At 38.7% G+C, this 16835-nt stretch overlaps 1 protein-coding gene across 10 annotated transcripts in view; it reads left to right on the forward strand.

Moving 5' to 3' along the window:
* TENM2 (teneurin transmembrane protein 2) overlaps window positions 1-16835 on the forward strand; it is a 750319-nt gene that overhangs the window by 130121 nt on the left and 603363 nt on the right. For 8 of the 10 annotated variants that reach the window (XM_082214667.1, XM_082214655.1, XM_082214668.1 and 5 more), the window contains exon 3: window positions 7074-7349. The exons of the other annotated variants lie outside the window; for them this stretch is intronic. In XM_082214667.1, the coding sequence (XP_082070793.1) occupies window positions 7074-7349 (276 nt within the window). The remainder of the gene's footprint in view (window positions 1-7073; window positions 7350-16835) is intronic. 10 annotated transcript variants of the gene reach the window in all.

The following is a 16835-nucleotide window of genomic DNA, read 5'->3' on the forward strand; positions in this document are numbered from 1 at the left end:
GTGAGTCTGCTAAAATAAATAAGCCATGGCTACATGGGTGCATGGAACCTCTTTCACATACTTTGTGAGCTTTGTTGAATTTCTATGTGGGTGTTTTGCTGTGATGTCCCTGCCTTCTTAACACAATTTGTATAGTACAGAGAGCCCTTCTAAGCAAAGATCTAACAGCTATTAAAGGAAGACAACTCTTTACCTGTAACTGGGGTCGTGCTAATCTATAGAATATTTTTTTTCCCTTTTTGAACTGGCAAGTTATAAAGCAGAGTGTAAACAAGTTGTTTGATGTAACTGCATTCTACATTTCCAGCTCTGAAGACTGAAAATCACATAGACAGAAACCTTTACTTCATTCTGTTGGTTCAGTGCAGTGGTCTGTTTTGTACTAATTCAACAAGCCTTGTCAAATCAGATTGTCTTAATGAATGCTCCCATTGAATTATTTCCTGTCACCTTTGCCAGTAATTGTTATAAAAAACAATTTTGGGAAATTGCTATGTATGAATAGCCCTAATATGTGCAATGCTTAATTGAAAAGTGATTTAGAGGGATAAAATAGGAAACACAATCTGACCTCCACTACTAAAAATTAATCATCCTTGTTGAGTATTTATGTATCATTGGTTCTATCAAACCAGCTTGAGGCAGTGTGTAAACTGGGTCACCCCTTTTTATTTTGTGGTATTCCTGTGAGACAGGTTACCCAATGAACTTTGAGTAAGTTGCATGATTTCGAATGGATTTAAATCCTGGTCTTCATAGTCCAAATCCAGCATAAATGTGCAAATAGTTCTAGGAGCCTTGGGGCACTTCAGATTATTGCGTATGTATGTTTGTTTTTAAATGACCCAATGTGACCCATTAATTACCAGTCAGCCACATGGAAACCACCTTCCCATGAATGATTCACTCATGGCAGGGTGGGTGAGGATTGACTGCCTGAGTGTTGACCACAGAACTGGCATCTAATCAGAATGGGTACTGTTTACCCATTATTAGCAGTCACTCCGCACTCAGGAAGTCAAATTATTTAAACATTACCCCAACCACAAGGGACCTGCTTCCACACCTAGTGTTAATTTTAAAGGGCTCTAGTGCCAATCACAAAATGATTTGCCAGAAGGCCATTTCAAAAACAGCCGGGATATGGGACTAGCTGTTCAAAAAAAACAAATTAAAACCATTTCAGTAGACTAGTGGAAACCCCTTCCATGAATGTAAGCGGATATTTGAATCTCATCCATAGTCTCTGAGAAGGCCAAGCCTCATGCAGTGGGAAATATTTTCATTCATTGTTCCTATCCCACCCACTGCCTTGTCTTTATTATTTGCATAGCCTGTTCCTTTCTTGTTAATGTAACATTCCATCTGGTTTGTCTTTTCTTTGGATCTTTTGGTCCCTGCCAAAAGGCTTCTGGCAAAATAGATATCGTTTTTGCATTTATGAACCACCCTGGACCCTATGATAAGCATCTGGACCCTATGATAAGCTGTACATTGCCCAACAAGGCAATCCAAAAAGTGTTGTCCAAGTGTAAAATGTTTTATTGTATAACTTATGAATAAAGCAATTTGTAAGTTTGAAGAAATAGTCTACTTTTCCACAAGTACTACAGATATTATATGCATAACTTAAATTATTTGAAATTTAGAATTAGCACTGGACATTTTATGCTTCTTGATGTAAGCCACCTTGATCTTTCTGGACACGTTACTCATTATTACATTGAACACTGGTATACAAGAACTATTGGTTTAGGTCAAATGGCAGTGTTACAGTTCTGATGCATAAAGGTAAAGGTACCCCTGCCCGTACGGGCCAGTCTTGACAGACTCTAGGGTTGTGCGCTCATCTCACTCTAGAGGCCGGGAGCCAGCGCTGTCCGCAGACACTTCCGGGTCACGTGGCCAGCGTGACGAAGCTTCTCTGGTGAACTGGCACCAGAGCAGCACACGGAAACGCCGTTTACCTTCCCGCTAGAAAGCGGTACCTATTTATCTACTTGCACTTAATTGTGCTTTCGAACTGCTAGGTGGGTAGGAGCTGGGACCGAACGACGGGAGCTCACCCCGCCGCGGGGATTTGAACCGCCGACCATGCGATCGGCAAGCCCTAGGCGCTGAGGTTTTATCCACAGCGCCACCCGCGTCCCTGTTCTGATGCATATTTCAGTTTATTAGAATAGTTAGCTTCTTATCTCAGGAGCCATGTGCATTTTGCCAGGCATTTAATTTTCAAAAAGCCGAAGTGCCTGAAAAAGCAAGTTCTTTATTTCTTTGTCCCATTCATTATAGTTCCAGTGATGACATACAAAATAACAAGAGGAGTCATTAAGTTCATTTCAGGCATCAAGTGTTACACTATTTTACGTCAAAACCAAATGCTAATTAGGGTGTAAACATCTGGGCATTTAAAGGATATTAAATTCTACAGCTTATCATTAAAATATATTACTGCATTTATAAAACAGCTTATTTAATGTATTCAGAATTTGATTATGTTCATGTTTGCTTTTGTTGCCAACCAAGAAGAATACATTTTAGATGTTTTGATATTCTCTGCTCATTTCAGGATCACTTAATAGTAGACTTCTTTCTTCATTGTAGCTTCATTATCCCCTTCAATTTTTAATAAATAAGCCACTTTTACAGATACATTTTCCATGGATATTGGTGAACAAGTTATGATTTTGCTTTGCTTGCTGAGTTTATAATTTTCAAATTCTTCATGTACAGTACTCTCATTTTACATTGTTTACTTTAAAAGATGAATGCATTTGTGCGTGCATGCGTGCATGAACACTTATTTTGAAATATAAATATGTGAATAAAAATCTGTTGATTTTGTGCTTGTACTGTATCCACATTTCCTATTTAAATTTCATAGCATAAATATTTTTTTAAAAGATAAACCAAATATGTAGATAGAAACATGCATGCATACACAAAATGTGTAAAGCCTAGAAGTTGCCATCGCCGGGAGTCTTGGCTTCACGGCAGGTTCTTAAATGGCCAGGCGGGCCAGATTTAGAACCCTGGTGGACCTGATCTGGCCCAGGAGCCGTAGCTTGCCAATCCCTGGTGTAAAGAACTGTTCTGGTTGCAAGCTTCCATGGTGTAGGAGCATGAACCTTTTTCTCCTTAAGAATCACCATATCTGCCAAGAATAATGTCTTTCCATAATAGCAAGGTAATTCCCATATGAACTTAAAGAGACTGGATACAACTTGCATATGTACACAAGGTGGTAGTTTTTCCGGATTGAGTAGCAGGAAGGGAGGATACATTTCCTCAAGGACATATCTTAAAAATCATACCTTTGAGCTATACAGTGTGTTAAGTATCCCGTCCATATGTATCTGCAAAACGAGAAACCCAACATCTTATCTGATTGGTCAATAGCTTTCCCCTCTTTGTCTTTGCCAAAGCGTGTTCTCCATAACAGAGAGCACGTGTTGCGGTTGGGAAGAACAGGCCACCCTGCAGTGACTAGGCAAATTTGGTAAGGAACCCAAGCCTTTAAGTGGTTAAATTGGGTTGCTGGGGAGTTTTGAATTGTGGACAGTTTGGGGGAGGGGTCAGAGTCCTTAAATACAGGGGCCAGACGTTGGACGCTCTCTTGGCCGTTTTGCATCGCATCACCCGCCCTCCCGCCCTTTTATAGGGTGGTTTTTTGTTTTGCTCGCTTGACCTTGCTATTGCCTGTCATGGGGTCGTCCGCCTTGGTGCGGGGGCCTAGTAGGAATTTTGCCATCTGGCTGATTGGCTGGTGCCATTTGGTTTTTGCCTACTACGTAGCAAATCGTCACAACTTGTAAGGTTGGCGGTTAGGCATTGGTTAAATTGGTGCTTGGAGGGGTAAGTGCCTATCCCTCCAAATGATGCAAAGGGAATTCCGTTAAAGGAATCCAGGGGCTTGCCATACAATTTGTCCTTGTCCCCGGAGTCGGACCTGCGGCCGTGCAAGCCCCACCGGAACATGAGGGTGAGAAGTGAGGGACTGTTGCCCAGTTTCAGATTTCTCACCCAATACTTGTTTCCCACACTGGCTTCCGTTGGTGTCCGGAAGGGCCAGCTCTGTCCTTGAAGGCAAGGACAGATAGTCACAACCAATGCCTAAGCAACCACTCACATTTTTTGTATTTAAATAAAGTTGTGGCCAAAAATTATGCCAAAAACCTTAAACAAAATTCACGTGTGAAGTGTGAATTTTTTGGTGGGTGGCACTGTGGGACTCAACACGCAACTAGGACGTGGCATAAAATGGACAGGATTTTTTTTAATGTCTTCATTTTTGCCTGGAGAAGTTTTACCTGTTCATATCCAGAACAGAACACATACCATTGTCATATTGAAGTATGCTACAGTTTGTGAATTACTGAAACTAACTTTAGTATTCATACTGAGTGTGAATTATTATTTTCAGGCAACCACCTTTCTTTATCTTTAATCGTGGAACTGACTATTTTGCTGTCTCACCCACATACTTAACTGCTTATTCATGCTCCAAACTTTTAAAGAGACGTAGGAGGAAGGTATGGAGCAGAGAGCTTACTAGCAGTATTTTACATATCCGGGGTTAATTTCTGCAGGTCTTAAGCAACTTGTGGTTTAGGAGCAAGGGGTGGGATATACTAGGATTGCAGCTTAAGTCTACCTTTGAAATCAACAGAACTTGAAAGCACTTCATTTGAGCTTACTCATGGTATCTTCGTTTATAGACATCGAGAATAGTAGTCTCCTCCCATCAGCATACAGGTTGATCAGTAAATAAAGGCGTAGGCATATCACTTACATGCTTTTATAGTTACAGATAGTCTCAGCTATCTGCCTATCTCCGATTCCCACCACCCTTCTGAGTAATACCCCTCCCCACCGTCTCACTATATAGAAGGATCTGGCAACTTCTGTTTCAGTGTATCTGAAGAAGTGTGCATGCACACGAAAGCTTATACCAAGAACTAACTTAGTTGGTCTACAGGAAGGAATTTTTTTATTATGCTTTTATAGATATATCTATATATCTTTTTAAAATAAAAACTAAGAAAACAAATACATGTGCATTATGTATAACATGTACAATTCTGCAAAAATGAGTTGCGACTGAATACCACTAAATTTACTGAAAATCAATAAAATATTAATGCTAAAAGATCAAGCAAGCTTCATTTATGGTTCTTGGGGTACTTCAAACTATTCTAGGTATACAATTATAGAGTTATAGAGCAGCCATCGCTCACCTTCAGATGTTTTGGACTTCAACTGGGGGCTGCTGGGGCTGGAGCTCAAAATATCTAGAGGACACCATGTGAAGACTGTTGAAAAGTAAGCTAATGCTTATAAGTTGTCCCAACTATAATACATTTTCCAGGTTTCCCTTCTCCATTTTAGGAAACTGATAAAAGTTGCTAGATGTGGGCAATGATCCAGAGAACCATAAGACTATGTACATGAGCTCAATCAGAGTTTCGACTTGTTTTTTCTTAATAAGCTACCCTTGCCAAAGGCCACAGCGTAAACTATGTTTGCTACTAAGAGAACTTTATGATATAGTATGCAATTTGTGATTTAGCTTAGGCATACACTGCACTGCCTCATTTTACTTGTGTAGGCTTAAGGAACTCTTTAGGTTATAACCATTGAATATGTTGGGCACAATATCATAGTATAGAAACACTTGTTTTGGTTTCTTGAAAATTTAAACGAAGAATCATTTAATGTAATGCTAAGTCTCATGAACAACATTTGGCTAACATACTGAGTTTCAAACACTGATCATTGTCAAAATAAATAATAATAATCTCCATTCTGTGCCTTCAAATCTTATTTGCAGTGCTTTTCTGCACACTCGATGGAGAACAGTGTTTCAAAGATGAGCAATATCATTTCTCCTCTCCTCTCCCCAAGCACCCCCAATGCCCCCATCAGTCCTAGGGGGGTCAAGGGAAACCCCAAAACAGAGGGCAGGAGGAGGAGAGCTAATATTCTGTCAGACAAGTAGAAATGATTTTAATGATGGAAAGTTTGTGTTAGCATGAAAAAGAATTCTTCTCTCTGTATTGGCAGACCTAAGAATATAGAAATAAAAGTTTTAACAGAGTCAGTTTTCTGGTTTAAGTGTTATTTTAATAATAGTGTTTATTAGTTATTTGAATAACTAGTTATTTGAATAATGGCAATTGAAAATAAGTCATAACAACTGTACATATACAGCATACTGTACATACATACATACTGAACTTTGTTGCTTGCTGTGCTACATTTCAATATTATCTGGGTAGGTATTTGCTTATCACTAATAAATTATGTCTATCCACTATTGATATTAAGTCTGGAGCTGTCAATTTCTGGAATAACGTGTGTGCAAGCCTCTGCAATTCCCTTTTATTAATTAGCATTGGCTGCCATCTTCTTACACATGGGTCGGCAAACTAAGGCCCAGGGGCCGGATCTGGCCCAATTGCCTACTAAATCTGGCCCACGGACAGTCCGGGTATCAGAGTGTTTCTACATGAGTAGAATGTGTCCTTTTATTTAAAATACATCTCGGGGGTATTTATGGGGCCTGCCTAGTGTTTTTACATGATTAGAATGTGTGCTTTTATTTAAAAGGCATCTCTGTTATTTGTGGGGCATAGGAATTCGTTCTTTCTTTTTTAAAAAAATATAGTCCAGCCCCACACAAGGTCTGAGGGACAGTGCTGAAAAAGTTTGCTGACCCCTGTTCTTACATAATTCATAGGAGTCAGTGGTTTTTTAAACATCCACAAATGAGAAAAACATTGCATACACATGATAGCGAAAGTGACATGTTACCATTTAGGTATCCAGCTGTTTTTACTGAAGTATTTGTGGACCCTGAAACTCTTGAAAACACTTTTTTTCCCATACATGTTGCTATATTGTTCTGCCTGAACAGCCTTGCCAATATCTGCACACCTAGTTCTATACATGTTCTACATAAATGGAAAGGTAAAAAAAGGTCTGTTACTTTAATTTTCCAATAAATTTACATTTAAATTTAAAAGTGCTCTCAGGTTTTAATTATGTTTTTCCCTTCCTATTTTTTCCCCTAGGAACTAACTTCACCCTTGCTGAACTAGGAATCTGTGAACCTTCTCCCCACCGAAGCGGCTACTGTTCGGACATAGGGATACTTCACCAAGGCTATTCCCTCAGCACTGGGTCTGATGCTGACTCAGATACAGAGGGAGGAATGTCTCCAGAGCACGCCATACGGCTGTGGGGGAGAGGGATTAAATCCAGGCGCAGTTCCGGTCTGTCAAGCCGTGAAAATTCTGCCCTTACCCTGACTGACTCTGACAATGACAATAAATCAGATGAGGAAAACGGTAGGCCTATTTCTCCCATAAATTTCATAATTTACATCTATAGGTGCATATTTAGGATCAGGTATTTGCTCTATAATATATTATAAAAGTTTTTATTTGCCCATTTTCCTTGTGAAATAAACATGTTGCTGCAATCATCTCAGTCATAGGTGAGCAACTGGCAGACCCGTAGTGCATCTATTTTAGTGAATTTGTTTGTTTTACAGGAGCAAGTTTTGTTGTTGTTGTTGTTGTTTGCTTTTGCAGCTATTAGATCTTCCTAGGAATTTATGACAGGTCTCAGTTTTCCCAAAAGTCACATTTCTAGCCCTCGTATAGAGGTTTTGGATAAAAGCAAACATATTTGGATACAAAAAGTATAAACTACATTTTTTTAAAAAGCATTTCAAAACTGGACTGTGTACATATGACTGTCTCAGGCCACTAAATTGTATAAGGCTAGCATTGGATTGAAGTCATATTTGGGTAAATATGTCAGAGATTTTTTTTATTTGAAAAACACAAAAGATGGTTAGCCCTTGTTTTCTTTTTAAAAGTCTTTAGGAAAATAAAGGTTTCTTGTGTGTTATGCATAGCATGAAACTGTTTAGACACATGTTAAATTACAATTGTACAAGCAGAGGTATTAACGTTTTAAACATCTTGCTTTTCTCTTTGAAAAATCTTGTTTACCACAAGAAAATCAATGTTTTTTTCACATCACCGATTTTTATAAAGTTTGGAGCTATATTATCATACAGATTGACAGGTGCCCCACTGGTTCAGTACCACTGCATGGACACTTACAAAGCTATCATTAATTTCTCACGCTTGTGCCCAGCAATGGCTTCCTACATAATAAACACTGTGTCCTTCAGATCCAAATCAATAACTTGTTAGGTATGCACCTTTTGAAAAGGTATAACAAGAGTCTATACTGTAGGAAAAAGCAGACACACACAGTGCAAATTTGCAAGGCACATGGGCTCAGTTGTTGTTGTTTTTCAAATGAATTTTATACATGGGCACCTGCCCATGTGAACTGTCATTGTGATGAATAGATTTCACTGAATCTATTTCTAATTCTTAGGGTTTTTTACTGCTATGGTTCAGCTGCTATATTAAACACACTTAAAAGCTCTATAAAAAAAAAAAACCCTGGCATTTTGATACTGAATGCTAATCACAGATTATATCATTCCACTTCAAAATAATAAACTGTCAATTTTCTTTTGGTATTAAATCAATTTTGGCACTTTCCTGTACATTTGCAAGTAGCTTAGTGGAAGCTTAATTGCAATAAATCACTCTAACATGAATATTTTCAACACTGGTGCTAATTCTAATTCACATTCTAGGCTTACAGGATGCCTCTTCACTTTTAGAGCTTCTTAAGATTGAATTCCATTTAAAAGTAGAATTTTATGAACATTGAAGTATTACTAGCTTTGAAAAATGTGTTGATTAACTGAAGTAATGTTTTTAAATTTATATTATATATATATATATATATATATATATATATATATATATGTCTGAAAATGGCTTTCCAGAGTTTCAGAGACATAAGAGTAACCAAATAAAAATCTCTACAATTTTATTTATTATACAGCCACCTGGAAACCTAAAATCATTCATCTATCACAAGGTTGGGGAACACTTTTCCAGTTTTACAATTTGAATTCTAGTTTCAAAACAGTTTTAAAGCAGTGCCAAATAAAAGCTAGCATTTGTATGATAAAATGTTAACAAGATCGTTGAATCTCTAGATTACGAAAGCTACATTATATTCAAAATGAGTCTTCCAAGAAAGTGTATCCTTAAAATGAATTCCTAGTTATCTGAATTCATTACAATAATAAATCAATGACTTTTTAATTTATTGTTGATGTTTCTGATGTTCCTTTCCAAAGACTTGTTCTTTTGACTAATTAATCTTTAGATTTCCCTCTTTACTGTATTTGCCAAGCCTAGACTATTGCCTTTGTAGACCTACACGTAAGTCTTATGGCGTCCAATTGAAGGGGGGGATTCTGTAATGTTTTTCTGCCTGAGTAAAGCATTACATCCATGTGAGTTCTTTGGCAAGGCAAGCAAAGGCCTAATCTGTACTGGTCCCAGGTTGTGGAATAACTTCCCTTGTGCCATCATTGTATGCTTTCTCAACAGTCGGTCAAGATGCACATCTTACCCTAAGCCTTTGGTTGAATAGATGCTTTCTTCCTCCTGCATTGATTTGTGTTGCTGTTTTATACACTCCTGTTTTGTCATTTTGTCATTGGTTGTTTTTCAATTTTATTTGGGATTTCAGTGTAAATTGCACTTTTTTTAATTGTGATATTTTTGTAACCTACCCTAGGACCATTTGGTGAAGGCTATAAGTACAAATAAATAAATAAACCCTTTCTCCCTCTCACCTTCCCAGGTAACTTGCTGGCAATAACTAGGTTGTTGCTCTCTCCCTAGTTCCTTGAATAGGACCATGTTAGCATCACAAGGGCTGGGGACTCAGCTGTAGCACCATTCTACCAGGGAGCAAGAGAGGTCTCCAGCAAGGCATGTGCATCGCTGCTCTTGTTGTTGCCATTGCCACCAGGCCTTGTAAGTGGGAGTCAGGAAAAGCTACAAGGACTTATAAGCAAGGGTTGTGAGGTTGTGAGCAGGATTTAAAAGGACTTGCAGGAGTTTGGACAGGTGTTCAGCAGGGCAGTGGGATTTGAATTCTTCTAGGAATAAACTTGTTTTGTTTTGTTTTTTGTTTGTCAAGCCTAATTCTGAACTCAGCCAGAAGGGTAGAACCATTATTAATTTTAATATTTATTACAGAGGGGACTCCTGAAAGTTCAAAGAAGGATACTGTAGTCTTTCCTTGTGTGGGTATAAACTCAATTACAGTATTTTCAGTGTGCTCAATTATCCAAACTGGCAGTGGCCAAATGTTCCCTGCTCTTGCTTTGATGCAAAAATGTATGAAAAATAGAGGATATATTGAATTGAATTCTATATTTGGAAACCCCATTGTGCTCCAGACAACTAGGGATGTAGCACCTCATCAAGAAGAGACACCTGTTAACAGTGAGTGCCTCTAATTGGTTTACCTTTAAGTAGGCCATGCTCAGCCACACTTTGGGTCCCTGCCACTGCCTCCTCTGACATCTGGTCCCTCTTTCCTTTTCCTCTTAAGAGCTCAGAACTTACCTGGGTCAGAAGAAGAGGAGTGTGGTGAAGGGAGCAAGGCTCTCCAGCTCCTTGGCAGAGCAGTACATTGCTCACAAGTTAATTGTGCTTATTTCTGCTGCCTTTATAATGTTATACAGTGCTGCCAAAGGTGTTTGCCATGTTTCAATATATGACCTGAAATATCAGGATTATAGCCTTCTCAGGGTTTCCGTCTCAGTAGGAATGAGTGTTAAGGGCACAGGCTCATATATATATATATATGAATTTCGTGACCTGAGTTTGAGTAGACACGGCATCCCTAAAAATGTTTAAAAGCTAAGCAGAACTAACCTGCAACAAATAATTTACCAGCATATTGAGTCAATTTAGTGTAGTGTGATGTAGTGGCTAGAGTACTGGACTCAGACTAGGGGATCCAGCTTCGAATCATTCTGCAGCTGTTACTCCCAATGGGCGAGTCATAGGTCACACAGCCAAACCTACTTCACAGATTTGTTATGAAAATAAAATGGGAGAATGGCATGTACTGTAAGCCATATTGTTCCAAGGGGAAGGGTGGAATACAAACAGCAAGTATGCAACAAATATGTGGTCTTGCATTATTAAATTAGGGTGAAAAGCAAAACTTTTATAGTTGATGAAATTTCAGGCAATGGTTGTTTTTGTACATTCAGAATTGTTTCAACAATGTTTTCCTTTATTGGAATCTGCACTGTAGGTTTTTGCACACTTAGCTGGGAAGAAATCCCACTGAACTCCATAGGAATTATGCTTTGGGTTGCTTATTCATTGTATTTTAGCATTGGGCTTTCAGTGACATAAGGACAACTGAATATCTGGTGTTGAATTTCACAAATATAAGTCATTTAAAAATCTGAATACATTAGGAAGGGCTATACGTAGTACCGGTTTCTAGTGACTTGGCCGTGTGTGAAGAATAATGTGGTCCCATTGGAAAACTGAAACTGAATTCAATTAAATGGTTAGACACAGGATGCAATAATATAAAGATGTAGTAAGTATTCTGGGGTATACTGAGTTTAGTAGGAAAAGGTTGTCCTGGTGGTAAGTACTGTAAATAGGTTAATACTTTGATCAAGTAGATGATTCTTACCAAAACTATTTTTTTACTTCTTAATAGAGGCATTTTTAATTAGATTAAATTAAAAATTGTAAAATTCACAAATAAATATTTTTAAAAGGTCGCTTAAGTTTGGAATTTTACTTTTCCCTTTCAGACACATAATAACTGAACATCATTTTACAAGTAGAACAATGAAGTAAAATTCAGGACAGACTGGTTGGGTCTTGTGTTTCATTGATTAGTAACAAAGAAGCAGAAAAAATACAGTTACCATGTTCCTGAAGTTCCATTTAAATTTTATTACAAAAGAACGTGTTAAATTTGTGTTAAAGTACATAGTATTTCACACATACATAGATTCCCCATCTTCGAATGTCTAAAAATATGGGGTTTTTTTACCCAAAAATAAGGTTTAAAATTGGGGCTTGTAGTGCTGAGGATAGTGGTGAGGGGTGTTTTCTTAATTTGGAGTCCCCCAAAATAGGGGGCATCTTATACATGGGGGCGTCCAATACACAGAGAAATATGGTAGTTTGCTTCATGCTAGCATCCATTTAGCCCAGCACTGAGTGTCTAATGTTTCTGGAAGTTCAGGATCAGCATATGTGCAGATAGACATCTCCTGAAGTTTGTTCCCAGCACCTGGTATTCATTGGTGTAGTGGTGAATTTTGAAGTGAAGGAGCTAATATGGCAGCTCTCATAGTCACAACACCAAGGAGAGCCAATATCAATGCTGCAAAGGAAAGTTTAAAATGCAGGCAGCTGTGTTGATTCATTCTTATATATACACACACACATCAAAGAGCAGCAGTACATGGCATAATAACCAATTTATTAGGCTCACCATGATCTCAATCCTATTCACAGTTTATTTGCATGGCAGAATGACTGTGCTAGTGTCCTGGCAAGTGGGGCACTATTGTTTAACGAGAGTGGAAGGGGTGTCCGGCATAACTGACCACCAGATTGACTCTGCTTCAGCGTTTGCACTGGGCCAACATTCCTCCCACCTTGTCCCTCTCCCTCTTACTCCCACAAAGCAACAGCAACCACCAGAAAGCCAACACAGTGCTTCTGACTGCCTATAAATAGAGAATAATTTTACTTTATATTTTGGTGGAGTCCTCCTGAGTGAAAGGCAGGGGAAGGAGTATAGCTGCAGAATTCGTATCCTCCAACTGGCATTGTGGGATGTACAGTTGTGCCTTGGTTTTCGAACAGCTTTAGTTCTCGAATGTTTTGCCTCCTGAACGCCACAAACCCAGAAGTGACAGTTCTGGTTTGTGAACTATTTTGGGAAGCTGAACATCTGACAGGATTTCCGTGGCTTCCGATTGGCTGCAGGAGCTTCCTGCAGCGAATCAGAAGCTGCACTTTGGTTTTCTGAATGTTTAGAAAGTCGAATGGACTCCCAGAACAGATTCCGTTCGACTTCCAAGGTACGACTGTACTTACCACTATTGGTCCTTGGTTTGCTACCTGTGTTTTTTTATTAAATCAGAGTGTCAGAATGTGTCTTGTTGGGCATGTGGCAGGGAGTTGCCAAGATACTGCATCAATTTTGGTGCACATTCCAGATTCTACTGCAGTTTAGCAAACACACAGCCTAGGGTGGGGAGTGCTTTTGGATCCAGGTCTGTCACCAGAAGCCAATGGGTCCTCTGTGATAGAAGTGCTGTCCACCAACTTCAGCTGTTGTGCCAGCTGTGGCTGTTCCTGAACTAAAATAGCTTGACCACTGTATTCCAGCAACTGCTAATATCAAGACTGAATTATTGGTATGCACTCTTCATGGGGCTTCCCTTGCAGTTTGTCCAAAAGCTGAACAAACTTGCTGAATGCTGCAACACGACTGCTGACAGGAATAAGATCTTGCCAGCATATCACATCTCTGCTCAAATATTTACACTGGCTTCTGATTTGCTACCAGTCTAAGCTCAAGTAGGGATCACATTGCCTGTCACGTGCCTGTCACATTCAAGCATTTCAGTCTGAGCAAATACTCTAGCAGATACCATATGAATGCTTTACATCTCTGAGAAGTTCGGTTTTCACTATTCCCTGTAACCCCTCCTCTTAGCAATAGGCAAGCACCCTCACTGTGTTGTTTTGGATGCCTTCTTTTATATGTACACGTACATATACAGTGTGTGTGTGTGTGTGTGTGTGTGTGGAAGACACCCGAAGACACCAAAACCTGCATTCCTGTACCCGTGAAAATCTACGAAAGCAAATATATATATATAATATATATATATATATATATATATATATATATATATATATGCAGGTTTTGGTGTCTTCGTGAGACCTCGTCGAAACGTCGCACAGACACCCCGACTCTTACACGGGAAGACACCCGAAGACACCAAAACCTGCATTCCTGTACCCGTGAAAATCTACGAAAGCAAATATATATATATATATATATATATATATATATATGTAACCCTGTCTAAACTTGTACAAATATTGGAGCTATATCTGTATATCTCTAACTTTTGTTGAAACTATTTGTAGATTGATAAATATTTTAAATTGTTCTATGTACACCACTTAGGGGTTGTTTTATTAAGAACTTTATAAATTCATATATTACACACACACACACACACACACACACACACACACATATATATATATATACTGCAGAATAAACAGGTAGAGAACTTGCATGGAGTCATGCATGTATTTGTCTCTACTTTATGTGTTCTCTAGTGGCACATTTACAAGGTCATTAAGTATGGTATCAAGCTCTGTCACTTAAGTGGCTCTAAATTGTTTTTCTGTCAAAGCCCTAAGGGCGCTTCTGAGAGAAAATAGTTGGGGAGTGAGGGAATTTATCTAGTGGAGGTGGCTAAAGGACTTGACACACAGTCCGGGTTTCATACAGGTAAAGGGTTTATGCAATTCATTGTTCAGAAATACAATGAATCAAACGGAGTAAAATAAAAATATAAAATAATCTTTAAAACATTGCGTATGTAAGATAGTTGTGTAAATAGTATGTTAAACAATTATACACCCCAGTTTCATATGACAAAAATGTCACCTGACAATGCCACAATGGCAACTGCACCATTGTATTGTATTTTGTTATATTTGTATCATAATTTTTAAATGTCAAAAGGTGACAAATACATATATGCATTTTAACAGATAAATTTAAAACTTTTAAATATCATGCACCATTAAATGCATATTTATATGTATATAACTGTTGTTATGTTCTGAATCATTCATGTGTGGTTTTCACATAAGCTTTCCCCCCTGGAAATATTTTAGGCCCAGATGTCATTATTTGTACCACATTCATGTATTCATTAGAGTTCTAGCCCCCTCACCACCCTCACACAGTCAGTAACAATCCCCATATGCTCATGCACACAATATCACACACTTTCTCACTCCCTACAACACACATATATCATGATCTGTTTCAGTCACCTTAATCCCTTACATGCTCACAACCATCTCCAGCACATTCATAATCACACATTTCACAGTGGAGCAAAAATGCAAAGGTAAAACAATGGAACAGTCGTCTTGTTTTCACCTCATTTTGACAGAGTAAATGTCACTGGACAGACATGAGAAGGAGGTAACACACAAGGATGAACTTTCCCTCGTCTACTGTGCGCAAAATGCTCTGTGGACAGAAGGGCTTTCTACTGCCACTATGAATCCACAGTAACTGAGGAACTAATGGATGTTGGGGCCTCACAATAGTGACAGGTATTTGTCATTGGCTGTAAGGAATTAGTGTGTAGCAGGACCCAGCATCTTTGGGGTTTTCAGAGTGAATTATAATGTAGTAGTGCCAACTTCCTCTTTCTAATATTTCTAATATTTTATTATTCTGTCTTTATCGTGTTTTTAATATTCTGTTGGGAGTCGCCCAGATGGGTGGGGTATAAATTTATTATTGTTGTTGTTGTTGTTGTCCCATTAAGTAGAAGGCAGGCATAGACTTATTAGCATGAAGATAAGTGATTGGAAAGTTGTTTGTTTTCCAGTAATTGCCTCCCTGGGTTTCAGCTGGTGCATGCAGGCTAGCTTTGTCTTGTGTCGTGCAAGACAGGTAAAAAGGACACTAGGACACTAGGGGTTGGATCCCACTCATGGAAATTTCCACTGCCCCCATTTTCAGCCAGCCTCCTTCCACCTAGACCTCCTTTCCACAGCCCACCACATTCACAATTCTCAAGCAGATTTGTTGAGCAATGCAGAGTGCTGAAGGAAGATGGGTCAGCTTCCGCCAGCCTCCTACCACATGCTTTTACTATTTTAAAGGAAATAGATTTTGCATAAAGTGTGTTAGTCATACTTAAAGTTGGGGGGGGGCATGGGTTTTTTCCACAGAGGCAAGGCGCGTAAAGAAGACACTGAATAGGCAGACAGAAAGAGTTTTTCACTGCTAACAAAGGCCTGACAGGAACATACAGGAGGGTGCCCTCGTCTAAACTTATTTTTGTTTGGCATATGTTCCCTGTTGAATCCGAGAATCCAGCTTGTGTGTAGGCATATTGCCATGTGGTATAGCAGCATGACTATAGGAAATAAACAATATATGAACATCTTTTGTTTGCTGGAGGCATGAATCACTTTCAAAAATCTTGAAAGGTAGCAGTTGAGTGTTCCCCACTGATGGTGAAGGGATTTTTCTTAACATTGGATTAACTTTCATGATTGAAAGGTTACCTTTTCCTCAGGAGGTAACCTTAGAGATGTGTCAGATCTGAATTAATTATATATAGGGCGTTGTGGAGGCAAAACCTTTACAGATTTTTACAAGTGTTTCTCCTGACAAATGGAATTCACTCCAATTATTTCTAAATTTAATAGTCAGCATTTGCATGTAACAAAAGGACAGGCTGAGCTACAGTTTTAAAATTATATTTCTGTAAATGAAAGAAACCTAGGCAGTTATTAGCAGATTGAGATACTGCACAAAACTCGTATTTTTGATAGTTTCTCTGAGATGATTAAAATACAACTTGCTAATTGCCTGTTGTGACAAACGTGGGTACATCATAAACCATTGCTTTATATAGGCATTTCGCCCCTCAAATAAACCATAATCTCATTATTTAGATCCTGGTGTTTTACTTGTAAGTTAGCTTACATCCAGCTACCACCAACCATTGGAATTCTTGCGCTATGCTTCCCCATCAACATGCTGAAGTAAGATATAATGCAGAGATATAATAACAGGCAGATATCAGGGACTCTTTACTGAGC

The sequence above is a fragment of the Podarcis vaucheri genome, assembly GCF_965113315.1.
Source record: "Podarcis vaucheri genome assembly, chromosome: 2".
Lineage (NCBI taxonomy): Eukaryota > Metazoa > Chordata > Lepidosauria > Squamata > Lacertidae > Podarcis > Podarcis vaucheri.